We start from the raw sequence: 16888 nt of genomic DNA, 5'->3' as shown, positions 1-16888 counted from the left end.
GGGACTTGGCCCACATTCCTGCTCGCGCAGACTGGGGTCACCTGGGCCTGTCTTCCCACTCTGTGCGCTCTACCTTGGCTGTTCTGAGCTGCGACCCCCCTCCTCTACTTTTCTTGTGCATAAATTCTCTCCCTGTATGCCCCTGGGCAGCCCCTCCTCCCTCGGAGTCCCGCCTGGCAAATGGCCCCCCAAACCTCTCTTATCTAAGACTGTGGGGGCTCTTTTTGGCAACACCTTACAACCTCACCTGTAGGACTCAAAGCTAGGGCTGTGCCTACCACGGACTTCCACCACTGGCTCCCACTGCACGCTGCTCACCAGAAAAAGCAACCGAGACAGAGGACCCCAAAAGCCTGAGAAACACCACGGTCTGGGGTTGTCAGGGCTCGAGCTAACAGTTTCTTCAAAAGCTTGCAGAATTCATGGAATCTGGCCGTACATCTAGGTGACGGATGCAGATGTTACCCGATTTCCATAAATTGTTGGAAAACGTGGGTCTCTTTTATTTTGCTTCCCGGGCATTAGAGTTCAAACTCAAAGTGAATAAGTTTGCCTCTTGAAAGACTATGTGAGTCTAAATCTTGATTCAAGATCGCCACTTTGGAAGAACTGACATCCTATAAAGAGTCCAGCTGACCCTTTTGTGCACATCAAATATAACGCCGTACACACACCAGCCCTAGGAAGACTTTGCCCAGCGTTTCTAGGATGCTACTTCCTTGCCATAGTTCACTCCCACCAACCTGTGGGGTATTAAAAGCCACACCCATGAGCTGGCAACGAGAGCCTGATTCTGTCCCATAGCCCACGGTAACGAGGACTGGATGTTACACGATTAAACGGAAGTTCAAGGCGAGCCCCAAACGGCAGCTTCCCCTACCAAGTTCTTCAATGCTCTAGCGAGCAGCACACCAAGTCTCGCCCAAGAAATGTGGCAGGCCACGCAGAGAGGAGCAAAGCACCTGCCCGAGCGAGGCGGGCAGCAAGCCACAGGGACCACTGTGCTGGAGCTCAGTGGCCCTCACTCCACTGAGTGAGCTTTTCCAGCTTTTCCAAAACACAAGCGAGTGAAGCAATGCCTGGCGAGGCCGCGGGAGCTGGGCCCAGTCTAGAAGGGTCACTTCCAGCCCCTCTGGATCTCAAGGTTGCGTCCCTTCAAAAGGAGACTTCAAGTCCAGCTGGAGAGACCGCTCTGTGCCCACACCACCCCTCAGGACGGTCAGCCCCTGCTGGCCCAGACGCGGAGGTTGGACTCTTCCCGTGAGTTCTCTGAGGACCCTGCCGGGGACAGGCCAGTCCCAGGCCGGGGCTGGGCGTTCTGTGAGAACCGGGAAGGCCGGCCCATTCTCCCGCGCCCTCGGAGGCATCCCGTCGGCGACCAGCGAGGGGGCGGATGCTGGCAAGCGTCTGCGCACGGAGGAGCAGCCAGCACAGTCATGAATCACCCCTCCTTTGTACCTCTGCTTAGAAGAACATAATTTGTTAATTTACGGTCGTTGTTATGGTTCAATTAAAGAAGCCAACACAGGAGAGGCTGGCTGCGCTCGGCTGTGACAAGCCAGGTAGACGCGGCAGTTTCATGCACGGAGGTGCACCGATGGCTCCAAACGCTGACATCATCCAATTAGGCTTGGCAGAAAGGGAGCGAGCAGAGGGCCAGTGGTGGAGAATGACCACTTTCTCAGCCAAATCGGGGCTTTTTTTCACGCCCCGGGAGTCAAGGCTGGGCGGGCCCAGCTACGCTTGTGAAGAGCCAGTGCCAAAACTAGAGGAACAGAAGTTACGTGTATGCGGAGATATGGCTGTCAGTCAACCCAGCCGTCATCTGATCGCGCCCCCGAAGGTGGGACGCTCACCGCTATCCTCGGGCGTGCTGGGGGTTTCCAGCCTGCAGAGTGGCCACGTGAACCGGAGGAGAGGTCAGACGCGCGGGATTGCTGGGCCAGCCCAGGGCAGCAGCTGCTGCGACCCGCCTCTGTCGCTGTGGGCGACCGGGAGCACCGGCGAGTCGCGGGGACACCGGCGAGTCGCGGGGACACCAAACTGGCCTTCCCGGCGTGCCTGAAGCCCTCCGCGTCATCCCCTCCCCCGTCTCCCGGAGCTCAGTGCCGGCTGTGCTCATCGCCCCAGGAGACAGGTGCTTGCTGGCCACCTCACCGCACAGATGAGGAAACTGAGGCGGAGAGGGAAGCCACTGATGGCGTCTGTGTTGCTGCGGAGCACCGAGCTGGGGCGCCACTCCAAGGCGTGCAGACACCACGCTAAGCTGTGTCCCACAAGGGGGGCGCTCGGGCCCTGTGACAGCACAGACCCGCACCCCCACAGCGAGCTCCTGAGATCCTTAGAGTCCAATTCAGAAAATCTGTCCTGGACACCTGCTCTGGGCAGGGCACTGAGAGCCCAAGGGCTCAGGATGGCCACAGAGGAGCGGCCACACCGAGGTGTGGGGGTGCCAGGGCGTGAGCCACAGCGCTCGTCACCTCTAGGGGCCAAGCGCCCCTGTAAGAAGTGCCCTCAAAATCCTACAGCCTCTGGCACGGCAGCTGGTTGGGGGGAGACCCCAGGGGGGCAGAGAGGTACCTGCGTGGAGCCAGATCTGCGCCAGCGTCATCCAGGGGTGCAGCGGGCCCTGCTTGGGGGCGCTGCTCTGCAGGGACGAGGCCACTTCCGACAGCGCCTGCTCCACTCGTGAGGCTGCGACTGATGTGGCGTGGACAGAGCCTGTGAGTTTGCGAGAGACTGGCATGAGGGGTGAAAGGCCAGGCCCAACCGGCCACCCTCCCACCTGCCCCAGCCACACACAGACACAGGTGCAAGACGGACACACGCCCGCCCCCCACGACACCTTGCATAAGTCTTATGCTCCTAAGGAAATCCAGCTAATGGCCGTTTCCACCCTTTGCTTCTGTTAACCTTTTAGTCAACACACACAGCACATGCTATGCTACGGGCCCCGCCCAGGCTCAGCTGAACACGGGGTGGGGGTCAGTGGGGTCCGGGGGTGCCACCATGGCACCTGTGCCGAGAGCGACCGGGCACGGCTGATGTTCTGCAAAGGGGGTTCTGAGGCGCTCCTGTTGGGGCCTGGACCCGGCCACAAAGGGCTGAAGGGAGGATTCGGCCTGTCTCCTGGGAGGAGGGGTCCAGTCTCAAGACAAGCCTCTCAACGTCCCTCTGAGAGGCAACAGCACCCCTGGGATGGGACTGTGTCCCGGGACCTGACTTCAGGCCGTGGGCAAGCACACGCACGCCCTGCGTGGGAGCAGACGTCCAGGCGAGGCCAGGGGCGCAGGCTGCCACAGAAGCGCCCGTGACTCGAGGCTGTGCCGGCCAGCACCTCCCCCGCCCCCAACCTGTCCCCGGCGAGGCCAAGGAAGGGGCAGACAGAGCACACCGCAGCGAAGGCGTGGGGAAGGCGCCTCTGTCGGAGTCACTTGACTTCCTTCTGAGGCCCGCTGACCACAGGCCACCCCCTTCCGCAAGTGTCTCCCTCTTTCCAGCATTCACCGTGGGAGACGTGGTTCCAGAGCCCAGTGGGACTTACATCTGCCAGCCACATTCTAACTGCTAATTTGTCCCAGAGCTGACCGCGGAGGTCACTGCCGGCAGGGTGAGCGGCAGGAGTCCTGACCAGTCTGCGGGAGGTCCAGGAGGAGGACGCCTGAGGGCGGCCCCGACTCTCCACGCGTCCAGTTCACGCTAACGTGCACACGAAGGAACCGTGAGCGTAAATGATTCCTGTCGGGCTTTGAGGCACCGCAGAGTATCTGCGGCAACAGACTCGCCGCGGCCACACTGTGTTTTGCTGCTCCCACCTGAAGGTAACACAGCTTGCTCGAAACACACCCAAGTCCTCTGGTGGGGGCTGTGGGTGCGGGAAAACCACGGAGTCTCCAAAAGGAACGTGGAGGCCGTTGGCCATGGGGCCCAACGGAGACGCAATGGCGGCTGGCGCTGGGGGAGGAGGGGAGCCGCGGAAGCTCCCTAAGAACTGACCTGTGCTAGACACAGTGTTTCTCATGCTTAAAAATATTCTGAACAGTAACATGCTTCCACTGCTGTCAATTTTGGGGGTCTTGTTTTGAATCTTTTTTTTTTTTTAAAGATTTATTTGTGCTTACAGAACTGGGGTACAAGCCAGAGGCTCAGGGGCGGTGAGAGGCCTCACCAGAGACGGGAGTGGGGAGCAGAACAGGCAGATCGACGAAATACACTGCTGAGGGGAGCAGCGGGCGGGTCAGGAGAGGTCTGCCGTGCCATGTGGTCACCTCCGGGGCAGGTGGGAATCGAACTCATGCGGAAGCGGCTTGAGCTTCTTAGTGCTGTGCCTTAACCCGCTGGCCACCAGGGAGGGCCTGTTTTGAATCTTTTTATGGGAAAAGTAACAGTTTAACATTGCCCACTCTGGGCCCGCAGTACTTCCTCTGGGCCTCAGTACTGACAGGCCATAGACAAGTCATCCGGAGGTGGCTGGTTCCAGGCTGCCTCGAGGACCCTCTCGCCGACCCTGTAAACACGGCAGTCTGCAGATTCACTGGGATTAAGAGTCATGACTTGACAGCCACGCCCAGGCCCCTGGACCACCCTCTGGGCCGGGCATTCCTTTGGTCATGCTCCAGGCCTGCAGGGAGTCTGAGACCCACGGCCTGGGGTCAGGAAGCAGTTGTTTCCAGCATCTGGCTAAGGAAACCTTCCGCCAGTCTCTACTTGCCTGCGCCAGGACTGCTCCAGCTTTGCCACCCAAGACCTGGGGGTCAGAGTTCCAAGACCTTGTTCTTTAGAAGAGCGGTTCTCAAACTTTTGGGTCTCAGAAGCCCTGCAGACTCCAAAAAGGTACTGAGACTCTTAAAGGGAGTCTGTTTACAGGGATTATGCATCTAACACATTAAAAATCAAAACTGCGACATACTTAAAATAGTTGTTGATTCATTTAAAATTGGAAAAATTCTTCTATGTTTTACTAGGTTTTTCTATGAGGTTCTATGGCCCCTTTGCTACATGGACATAGCATCTGACTTTCGGAGGAGCTCATTTTACCTTTTGAGTGAACTGTTTTGTTCGGTCCACCAAGAAATGAATCAGAACAAATTCCTGGCAAATTCCTTCTCCTTTAATTCCCCACAGAAGTTTCACTGTGAAGGCCTGGCCCGTGGTGGTGGTGACGGCTGGGGCGGTCACCTGCTTAGACAACACGCCTGTCCCACGCCTCATGTGCTCTGTCATTTGCTCTTCAGTATGTCTGAGAGGCAGGAACAGCATCGTCTGTGCTCTTAAGACACCATAAATGAGACTTAATAAAGTTACGTAACTGACCTAAAGTCTACAGCCCTGCAGGGTACAAAGCAAGACTCAAGCTCCAGCATGAGCCGACTCTGGCCTCTTGACCCTGCTCCTGCAGGCTGCAGGGGTCTCTGGTCTCTCCAGTGCCCCCACAGCTCCCCACGGGGCAGCTACTCCTGCGCGGGCCACACGGTTCTGTCACAGCGGAGGCCGCTGTGTGTCCTACCAGAGGGAGCCTGGTCTCCCTTTCAGGCGTTTTCAGGGACTGACAGTGCCCGGCTCACGGCAGGTACCTGGTTGATAGGTGCTTGTGGACTGACTGACTGACTTCTGCCAGTCACTGCGGTCACAGTATGAAGTCTGGAAAAGAGGGGTCCCTTTTGGGGGCACTTCCATGTATGCTAGTCTCCTTCCCTAACCGGTGGCTCAGAGATCAGAATCTCCACTGTCTCAAGGCTTCCTCGGTATGTGGCTGCTATGTAGCAGCTCATGCACCGACATGAGTGACACCCCCATCACGTAAATAACCCCCTACTCACATTCGGAGGGTGACTGAGTTGGTCAGAGACCATCCCTTTTTACATCATTCCCAAGAGCACAGACCCTTTCTATCCTGAACGAGGGATGCGAGAGGACTCGGTATTTAATAACAGCAGGTGGCTGACAGTGTCGTGATACTTGCTATCAACCATGGCTATTCAGATCATTCCACTGGATTAGGAGGAGTCTGAAGAAAAAGGATAATTGTTGGGATTCAGAATGGCTATAGTTGACTTAAAAAAACTCAATCAAAATAATTGCACCTTACTGTTTCTTAAGACTGAATTTTGATCTATGGAGATAGACAGCTCGAAATGCTAGTTCTGACCAACATATTTTAAAAGGGCCCTTTCTTTTTCCAAGCACATGTGCTCCTAACGTACACGTGGGGCGAAGAGGCTACTGCCCTAAGGGAAATGGACAAAAGGAGGCTTGAAAAAGGGACCAGAGGGAAGAATTTAAGACATATTTCCAATGTGAGATCCAGACTCTGGAAAATAAGCCTCCAAATAATCAGATTCGACAGGCAGCCTGGGAAAGTGCCTGGCTGTTATGCTTGTCTCATTTATCATGTTAACTGGAGAAGCCCTGATCGCAGTAGCAGCCCTCAGGCTGAGCAGCTGCTGCCCCCCACGCCCCAGTCCCGATTCCCGGGGCCCTGCACAGCCATTGCAAACCAGCTATCCCAAGAGCCGCCACAAGCAGGGGTGAGCGCGCCCTAAAACCACGCCCGAGATAAGTGATCTAATTGCCCAGTGGTCCAGAGGGCAGGAGCCTTCCCAGAGCCGAGTGCCTGTTTCCTCCAGCTGACTGCGCTCTGTTCCTGACCTCCAAGAGTCTTACGATGTCCTCTTGGACAGCTGGTACAGGGAAAGCATCCCTTGAAGAACCGGAGTGTTCTTCTGGGTTCCCCTGGGACCACCACGTAAGTGGGTTCTTCGAGGGGGAGGGGAATAGAGAGGCATTCCCTCGAGGTCCGGATGCCGGAGCCCAGGCCATTGACCTCAGGGAGCCATGAGTCGAGCGCCCCGCCTTCCAGGATTCTGACCCACACGCTAGCATAAGCTGAAGCTTGTTGAGAAACCACCTAGGTAGGACACTAACAGCCAGCTGGAATTGCCTTTAAAGTTCAAATCTTTCCAAAACCCTCTTTCCAAAGTACACCACCTGTAGAGAACTTCGCATCGACCTCAAATGTGGCAATCACAGAAAAAAACCTCACCCACCAGCGAAAGGAATCTCAGTTGACCATTTTCTTAAGCAAACGGCACAATAAGGTTTGTGGCTGCGTTAGGTCTGAAGACTCTATCTTCACAGGCCATGCCACTGAATTCGTGGCCTGTATTTATATTCCAGCTACCCTTCAACTGTCCTGGCGACATTAGGTGCGTGGCTCTTGTCGGAGGGAGCCCCGCCTCCCCCGCCCCTCCTGTCTTCAGATCTTGCAGGAGAGGAACCAGAGTTCAGATGAAACCCTGCCTGCCCAGCGACGGGGTGAGCACCGGGGCAGGGACGAGGGACAGCTGTGCCACGTGAGGTGTGAGAAGGTCCCCCAGGACATGGCAGACATGGCCACGACACGCTCTTGCCTCTCAGTCCCGGAGAATCCCCCACGGAGTGGGAGCGTGACAGAGGACATGGCTGGACGCTACGGCCACCCCCTGCTCCCCACCCACATTCTCAGACCCCTGGCTCCCTGCACCTGCCTGAGAAGAAGCCCAGCCTCGCAGCCGGGCACGCATCAATCACCACGCCGATGCATCTCTCTCTATTTGCCTCCGTCCCGAAATGAAGCCACATCATCTGCCGACAGAGTCTACCCCACCTCCCTGTCCGAGAAGCTTTGCCCCCAAAACAATTAAGGGAAGAAAAGCGGTTGATCTGCCTCTTAAACCCTGAATCCTAAGCGCCATGGACATGACTAAGCATTCTGCCATTCTTCCATGTTTCATGTTTCACAGAAAAAGAATTTCTCACCACAGGGCTTGAAAGCAAATCAGCCCAAAGCTGCCCACTACCTGCCCTCACACTTGCCCCCTGGCCTGGGGGCAGGGGTGCTGCGGGGTGCTGAGGGGCTGAGCAAGACTGTCCCTTAGCTTCTGAACCGGGAGGAGACAGCGAGTCCTCTCACAATTCAAGCCTCGGATTAGACAGTTCCTGTATTTACCATTTAAAACAAGTATTTTGTGCCTACCTTTTCTCCCCCGGCCCCCTCAGGCCGTCAGGACATTCCCTGTCTTTGCCCAGGTGGTGGCCCCGCTTTTCTGAGGGGTTGACTCCCCGAGAGCTGCCACTTCCCTCCCAGGGGCCAGCCACCAAGCGCACAGGTCACAGGTACAGCTTTGGGGGCCACGGGGTTCTCCCTGGTCCCACCCAACCCCGGTGACTGTGGACCTCCTGCTGTGGGTTCTGCCGGACACACAACTTCGGTCACCATTCTGGTCAGATACTTTCCTTTTTCACAGAGTGAAAAAGAGGTGGAGACACCAAGTACGTCAGGACAGCCACACCCAAGGCCCCAAGACGAGACCACAACTTCCAAACGACTTTAACAGACTGTTAAGCGCAGCTGAAACCTGCCGGGATGTGTCTTCTGCAGAAAGGGGAAAGTTCTTTCCAGGGCAAGCTTTCAGGAAGGCAGGGAGTGCGCGCCCGGGCTGGCGGTCGCCGGTGGGCATGCGGGGCAGGCAGGCCAGCTGTGGCGAGGGCCGGCGGAGGGCAGCATGCGGGACGCGCCGGTCAGAGGCGAGCTCAGGCTAGAGACAGTACCTGCGGGAGGACTACTCGGGCGTTTGTGTGGTCCTCCCCTCCCCACCCCTCCCGCTGGGCACGGGCAGCCCGCATCTCTCGGACTGAAGGCCCTCGCCCGGGGACCGGCTCGGCTCGTGGGAAAGCCTCTCCGGTCTGGGCGAAGTCCAAGTGCCAGAAACACATTCCTCCGCTTGGACCTGGGTGCGGACGCTTCATCTCCCAAAGTCCTGTTCACTCTTGGTTGAAGGCCACAGGACAGAACAAGGCCAATTCCATGACATTAATTTGAATTGGATTAAAACAGCAAGCGAAGGTCATGCTTGAATCATTAGGGCTGGGCTTTTTTAAGCTGTCGTCCACCACAGGCAGCGGGGGTTTAGAATGGAAGTTTCTTTGTCATATGCCGGTTAAAAACAAAACAGAAAACCGAATTGTTGTATTAAGGAGAAGAAGAGGCCAGACAGCCGCGAACTGGCCAGGCCCTTCCTAATTATTGCATACACTTTTGAATGCTGGAAAACGCTAGCCAGGAAGGGAAGGGACAAAAGCACGACCGTGGGTCTCTATGTGAGCCTTATTTCGTTTGGGAGGTGAAAGTGTTCGCTAGCCTGTTTGACTTCCTCTCCCCATTACGCGCTCACAGGGAGCCAGAAGCCCAGGTGCAGCCTTGGCTTCGACACCTTCTTGGGGAAGAGAAGAAATGAGTGCCAGCCGCCTCCAAAGTGATGGCCGGCAGAGCGCGCGTGGGGTGCCGGGTCCTCTAGCGAAGGGCGAGAGGGCGGGGCGGGGCGGGTGTCACGGAGGGTATGATCCTCCGCCCTCTGGCACAGCCTCCCGGGAGGCACAGCCGGGCTCCTCACTGCTCGGAGGCATTCAAGGCTGCGCTGTGACGTCACTAGGCGACAGTTTGGGGGACACTGGCTTTCTGTCTGGTGTCTCTCGCTGGCCACAGCGTCGTCACGCATCATCTGTAACTGGCCAGCCTCTGTTTTTGCAGGTGAGGAAACTGAGGCCCTGGGACAGTTCAGATGAGTGTCTCGGGCTTCTCTGTAGAGCTGGCCCTGCACCCAGCTTTCCTGACCTCTGATGCTGGGAACGTTTCTATGGCAATGGTGAAGGCGCATGGAGCCTCACGCCAACGAAGGGCTGTTTGATTTAAATGTAACCCAACTTTCTGAGAATCAAATCTTCTTAATGTACCTGAAGAGCTGAAAGGACCCTGGCGGTGAAACCTCTTTTTCCCCCGAAGAACCCTAATGTGATGATAATACCAAATGTACCTCTTTCCTATTGCGGACTTTTTAAAGCCAGAAATAAGGTCTCATCTAGGCCGTGCTGGACTTCAGAGGGGACATCAATCCCACACAGGTGTGTCTCCCGCAGGCAGTAGGGCTCGGATGAAGGGAATTCACAGCATTACCATAACGGACGCTGCGTTTTGCCAAACGGCCACAGGACGCTGATTCCAGAGTGGGATGAAAGGATGGAATCAGCCTGGGAACTGGACTCAAAGTAAAGAGTCTTGAATTTTTTAAGTTTTGGAACTTCTCAGAGCCGTTAGGCACTCATCTGAACTGCAACTCTCTAATGGGAGAAGTACTATTGACACTTCGCAAAAATAATTGACCCAAGAGAATCAGCAGGCAAAGAAACAACCTTTGGGGAAACGGGCTAATTCACGAGGGCCTCAAAGAATCCCCCTGCAGCGCGGCTCCTCCAGCCTGAGGCCTGATTAGTGCCCCTTAAATTCTGGTAGGTCAAGTTTATGGCGACTCTAATTTCCGTTTCGGAAAATTATTCGAGTCACTTTTCTGCGTAGCAGTAGTGGTGAAGCTACAAAGGAATCTCAAGAATCAACTGGCTCCCTCGCCTGAAAATTTACAGATGGTCCGGCCGGAGAGCTTTCTTGCAGGCTCCCATTGTAGTCCTTCCCAGACGGTACTGCCTCCTCAGCACGTGAACCCAAGCTGCGGTGACACGCGTCAGAATCTCGGGAGAGGTGACCACGGGGGCGGGGTGGGCAAGCAGGCCACAGCTCAACGTCCACACCATGTCAACATTCCCAACCACCAGTCACCACGACACACGCTCCGTGGTGCAGGGAAGCGTGGCCCTGGAGGCCGTCAGAAAGGTTAATAGATTGGCAAACTACTTACTAACTGAAAATAGGGAGGGAAAACCATGAAAGAATGCTTCTGGAGAGTTGCCTTGGAACAACAAATCAAACCAAAAATTAAAACCAAGAAACCAAAACATTTGAAAACTCAAAATTAAGGCTGAGAAAGCAAACAGGGTTCTAATAATCTTCCAACTGTAAGTCTGGCTGTCTGGACAGACCTCAAGTCAAGAATGACACATGCTTTCCACTAACAAAGGTTTTTCTTTCTTTTTAACCAGAGAAAGGCCAAGCTGGCATTCCCCTCTATTTTAAAGCTCACCCGCACATGGGAACAGACCAATTCATCTCATGGTTTGTTTCCAGGGCAGGAAATTCCTAAGGAAGAGAAAAATAATCAAAGAAGCAGTTTTCAAATCCTCCCAACCGTTACCCCTCATCATGATTCCATGAGTTTGTAGGGTAGGGCCAGTTTTAAACCCGATGAAGCCAAAGGATTAGAGGGAGAAATTAATAAAACTTCAGATCTTGACTATTTGTTCTTCTGTCCAACTGGAGAGTAGAGACGCAAATTAGTTACTATTTTAATCAAGACATGCTCTGTGTGTTGGTCACACGTGGCATGTTTTCTGCTTCTGATCGAAGTACCTATGGGTGGGGGGATGTTTAGGTGCTTCGATCTTAGAAGACTTGATTTCATTGACAGGGCATTCCTTGAGAACTCAAAGCTTAGTGGGGGTCAAATAATTGAACACTGCACCATCAGCAGAAGCCAGTGGGTAGACAGCACCCTAACGATTTCCTAATAATTCGGTGTCAAGTGCCTCATGGAACAGTCAGATCTCCAGCCTTCAAAGGCTTAAAGGAACACTCGGCTTCCAGAACCCCACCCATGCTGGCCTGCCAGGAGGGAGATGGATTCAGTGCAAGAAGAAGGGACGGAGGGCAGCGAGGCGTACGAAATTATTCTGGACAGGAATAATTTCCGAGCCCATCTTAAGACAAAACAACCCTGGGCAAAAGTCAATGTGAACATTATTTTTTCTGGAACAACTTAAGTTGGTGATTGCCCCTAGGCATTGTATTAAGTGAAAACAGTTATTTTAAGGAGTGGATTAAAAACAACATAAGTAGTTTATAAACATCATTTTCATCTTCCATTTCATAAATCTGGGATTGCGGGATTTATGCACAGTTAGGAACACTTGACATGCAGGTCAGGAAGGTCAGAGTGAGCCTTGGCTTGAGTTGAGTGATTTCCTTCTGCCCATAACCTCATTTCAGTGCTGACGTGGTGTGTGACACAGGCTGGCACCTATAAGGTGAGCCCCGAGAGTCGGGGTTCTTTCCGGCAGCCTCTCCCCTTGTGAGCTTTTTGTTCAACAAATGGCTGAGCATTTGGGATAAAGCTGAGCCCTTATAAATCATGGGTACAGAGATTAAATTTTCTGGCGATGCTGTCTAAAGTGAACATTAATAAATGAGCAAAAGAAGAGAAGGGTGGACTCCCCAGTGAGACCCATATTAGGTCCTATTTAAGGACTTTACAACCAGGGTTATATTTTAATACAGGGATCTTGTACTTTTTAAAAAATTTTCATTGCCAGGGACCGGAACATCCTAAAGTAGACTTTTAAATTTTTTGTATTATTTAAAAGCAAGATTAGATTAAAACAGGCCCCTGTCTGGTTTCATGACACTAATCCTAACTTTTCCTTCCTTGAAAAAGAAAAAAAAAACCTAGCAGTGTTTTTGGAAATGTAGCACATAACCCTGCTGGCACTGGAATCACAAAGGGCTATTTTATAAACCCAGGGTCCTGGGTCCCACCTTGGGGTGTGCGCCTGTGGTTGCCGAGGCTATATCCAAGGGGTGTGGGGGGCCCCCTCTTCCATGGGCAAATGACCATTACCTTCAAGATACTACCTTGGCTAGGATATGCTTGTTGAATTAAATTAATTTCTAAATTGAAAACCAGAAATATTTAGGACTAGATTATTACTTGAATAATGTGATAATTTGCCTTTTGTAAAAATAGAGCTGTATGCTTTCCATCACTCCAGGAAAGAAGAAAAGTAGCCAAGATTGAGAAGCAACATTCTAGAGTAGTGAGCAATAGTCTGCCCAAAACAGATTTCCTGTATATTTCAAAATGGAGCTGGGAACTTGGACACCAATGGATACAAATTCGGGTCTCCTGCCCCAAGTATGTTTTGGATTTTCAAATTAGCCAGATTTTTTTTTTTTTTTGCCCTCTGATAAATTTGATGGGGTTTCCTATCCAGCTTATCAGTTAGGAAGATTATCAGAAATACAGATCAGGCAAAAAAAGCAGGTCTAACAAAAAAGGAAAAAAACCATAAACCATGTTTACACAGAGAGGGATCCTGGCGGGGCCCGGGGTCACTGAATGAATGAGCTGCAGGGGACCACACAAAGATGTCGGGTTTGGGGTGAGAATGGAGATGAGAAGACACAAACAGGTGGAGAGGAGATTCGGTTCTTGAAAGAGAAGAGGAGGAGGAGGAGGAATCTGACACTAAAAAAGTGAAAGAGAAAAAAAAAAGGATAAAGGCAAAAAAAAAAAGCTTTAGAAACATAAAAGAAAAAATAAACTAGCTTTTAATATACTCACATAAGCTGCAAAGAAAATGAGGTCATGTAATACACAGTCATTCCTCTACTTGACAACAGAATACAAGTGCTTTTCAAAGAAAAAAAACCGTGTTTTTTCCAGCGGTTATTTGTTCATTTACTGTTGTGTATATAACCATGGGGTAAAAATAACTCAGATTTACCTGGGCACAGATTCAGCAGCAGGAGCCACTGAATGATAATCCTTAAACTACAAATTCTAGGACATTCTAGAAGAGACTATTCGCTTTTCAGTCGGAAAGGGGTAGAACGTGCCTTTTCCCAGATCTTTTACACGTTCACCTGGACACTGAGGCTTTCTGTCGCGGGGTCTGCGGTGTGCCGTGTCCCGCACCTGCACAGTGCTGTCCTGCCACGCTGCCAGCTCACGGCTGGCACATAGCACTAACTTGGGGGACCACCATAGCAACGATATTTCCCCAGAGGAAGCGGGCCAGGCCTTTTTCTTTCTTTCTTTCTTTTTTTTGCTTTAGATAAGTGTCCGGTAATATCTACCGGTGATTAAAGATAAATCCCCTTGCTCCACATCCTATTTTGAAGGCTTCAGGAAGAATTTTTTTTTTTTTTGCTCCTTTATGGAAGAACTGTCAGCTCATTCCAATGAAAAAGAAAATGATTCACAGCTTCCAAGTTAAGACTGCCACTGCAGCGGGATGTCTCTTTCCATGGTTGGGGCCTATGAGGTAACAGCGATGGTGGGGGAGGGGAGCCAGAGGTGATGTTAGGAGGGGATCACATGTTCTGGGGGGACTCTTTCAACATTCTGTGTTGAAAATAAAACCAGGGTCCGGCCTAGCTGCTGTGGGGTTGGCCAGTCCATAGCCTGTGGAGGTGGGTTCCCTGAGGTTATTCCACAGATATGCATATGGATAGTGTTGGAGGTGGGAAGCCACATTTGGGTTGATTCGCCACTGCCCAAACAGGAGGCTGCTGCTGAATGGCCTAGATGCAGAACAATGTGGTTATATTTCTTTACAGTCCTTATCTATTAGACATATATACTGAAATTTTAACAGCAAAATACGATGTATGGAATTGGCCTTAAAATATCCTACATAAACCCAAGCTGGGGGGGGCAGGAGGCATAAATGAAACAAAAATACTAATCACTGAAGGTTGGTGGCAGATAGGTGGGATTCGTTATATCAACATTCCTCTCGTATTTGAAAACTTCCCATAAAAAGAAAATAAATTTGTTTTCCTAAACCAAGAACAAGGGACCCAAGGGAAACATGTGTCACTGTGGCTTCCCAAAGGAGTCACTTCTGTTCTGATCTGGAGCCGTTTTCACTGGAGAAGTTTCCTATCTCTCTTGCCCTGTCGCCCAGTTGCTTCCTAAGTTAGCTGTGCTGCCGTGGAGATTCAAGGTTAGCCAGGCTTGTCCCGCACCCGAGGACTAGAGAGGACGGAGGCCGCTGGGCCGCGCTGGAGGGGGGAGCCCAGACCCTAAAATGTGTCTCATGGGAACCTGCAGTGCTGCAAGAATGACTTTCTCTGTGGGGGAGCCGGAGGGGTCTGCTGTGGAGGGAGAGGTGCCAGGCGCCAACAGCGTGGCCGAGCGCTGTTTGTCAGAATGGAGCCGTGGACACAGCGCCTGTGCTGACTGCGTGAGAAAACACTGGAAGGGTAAAGAAAAAGCTAATAAAAAGGGTCAGCCTCAGGGATGTTCGGATGGAGGGCAGAGAGGGAAGCAGCACTTGTCCGTCTATGTTACGAGTTGGAGCTGACGCTGCGGCTCCTCCCCACCACAGGCCGTCAGCACAGGTGGGCAGGGGACACGCCGGGCCTCTGGGGACAGCCCGCTGAGTCGAAAGACAGACAGCTGGGCTTTAGTAACAAGGTGGAGGCGTCCTGCCCATTTTTAAGGAAGTCTTCCCGAGTCTCCCTGATTTACAGCGTCGTGTCTTTCACAGCTAGCCTGCCAGTGGTAAGGCCTCTTGACATGGTTTCCATTTTCCTGAGGTCCTGGCCTCTGAGGTAAGTATGTGCTGGGGTATACCCAACAGTTTGTGATTTTGGGGGTGAGGCTGGTGGCAGGAGTCCTGGAGAGACTCGGCTGGCCGGTGCAACTGTTATAAGGTGGTCACTGGCCGGTGCCTGAAGGCCGTGGTTTCTCCTCGTGTTCACGCACCAGCTGTCCAGGCTCCGACCGCCCGGGCTCCCACGTGAGCGCATATGCAGAACACCGAGGAGAAGGCAGGCAGCCACCCGGCTCCGTGCCCCACAGACACACCTCCCGGGTGCCGAGGCCGCTGAGAAGGTTTAACCGGCAGAGGGAGACCCCCGAGGACTCTAGGAAAAATACCTCGAGGGGCAAGAGGGAGCATCAATGACTGGGGCCTCCCTTATTTTCTGCCACTATCTGCTCTCAGTGTGACCTAGGGTTGAATGGAGGTCCCGGTCAGCTGGGAGGAAAGGGCGTCTGAATTTATATGACGGTCCTCACAGGGTCCTGGGAGGGGGAGGGGGGCGGCCCACGTTGCTGGTACCACAGGTGCCTTTACTCGCACCTCTCACCGGGGTCCAAGCCTTGTCGTGCAGCGGGCAGTCCCCTTCCTGCAGTGAGCGGGGGGTGGGCAGATCTTCCGAAGGACTGGGCCCCGAGAAGCACTGTGCTGTGCTGTTCTACCTCAGTCTCAGTCCCCAAAGATGGCAGACCAGTTTGGGGTCAGGCCAGTCAGAGGGTGAATCTCCCTGTGGCTTAGCCAGTCTGCATTCTGAGTAGTGCACTAACTTACACCTCGTGCGAGTTCCATTGCCCACTTTCCCCCTCGGAGCCCTGGGGCCCTGGATCAGATTTCTGAAGCCCACTTTAATTTGGTCAAAGCGAGCCCCCACAGTGATGCAGTCTGCAGGCAGCTGTGCAGGCAGGCTTAGGAGAGTATGCGTAGGCCCAGGGACCAAGCGGTCCCTCCTGGCAGTGGCTGAGCAGGCCTTAGGACGGCTCTGGCTTTTTCTGCAATGGCTTGACCAGGAGCTGGGACTGTGCGCAGCAGGACCCGAAGGCTCCTTCCTTGAAGCCAGCCCATAAAAGGCCAGGCATCCCCAGAGAGCGATCAGGCCTGGCACCGGCCCCTGGGAGGGGGGCGGGGGCAACATTGTCAGGCCCCAGCCGATGCTCCCAACGACCTTTCTATCTCGAAGCTGAGTGAATTTCATCAGACCTGTGTGTCTGTCAAGTCCCTCAAGCTGCCCCTGGATAGCTGGCATTACTACTGCTTGTTTGGAGTCTGGGAAATTAGAGTGCTGTTTACTCCGCTGTACTCAGGGGAATGTGGAGACACAAAACACAACGAGGTGTAAATACTTGCTCTAGGCAAGTCACTGCTCCCGGCCTCCCGGGGGGACGGGTTGTGGGCTCAGAGCCACCGGCCCCCACAGGCAGTCTGTGCCGTGCGCGGTGTGCGTGTGTGTGAGCAGAGACCAGGACCTCGCGTTCAGCAGTTCCTGAGATCTGTGAGAGGGAGAAACGGGAGCCCAGGGAAACCTGACGGGGATGGAAACAACCTACTTCTAGTTTTGCATCTGAGGCTCCTGGAGCCAGGG

The 16888-nt window shown here is 53.4% G+C and overlaps 1 protein-coding gene across 1 annotated transcript in view; it reads right to left on the bottom strand.

Annotated features, from left to right (window-relative positions):
* TTC7B (tetratricopeptide repeat domain 7B) overlaps positions 1–16888 on the bottom strand; it is a 187699-nt gene that overhangs the window by 34025 nt on the left and 136786 nt on the right. The window contains exon 17 of the mRNA XM_012724635.1: positions 2581–2721. Within this exon, the coding sequence (XP_012580089.1) occupies positions 2581–2721 (141 nt within the window). The remainder of the gene's footprint in view (positions 1–2580; positions 2722–16888) is intronic.

Source organism: Condylura cristata, unplaced genomic scaffold (genome assembly GCF_000260355.1).
Source record: "Condylura cristata isolate star-nosed mole 26May11 unplaced genomic scaffold, ConCri1.0 scaffold00013, whole genome shotgun sequence".
Taxonomy (NCBI): Eukaryota; Metazoa; Chordata; class Mammalia; order Eulipotyphla; family Talpidae; genus Condylura; species Condylura cristata.
This window is presented reverse-complemented; position numbering and strand designations above follow the sequence as displayed.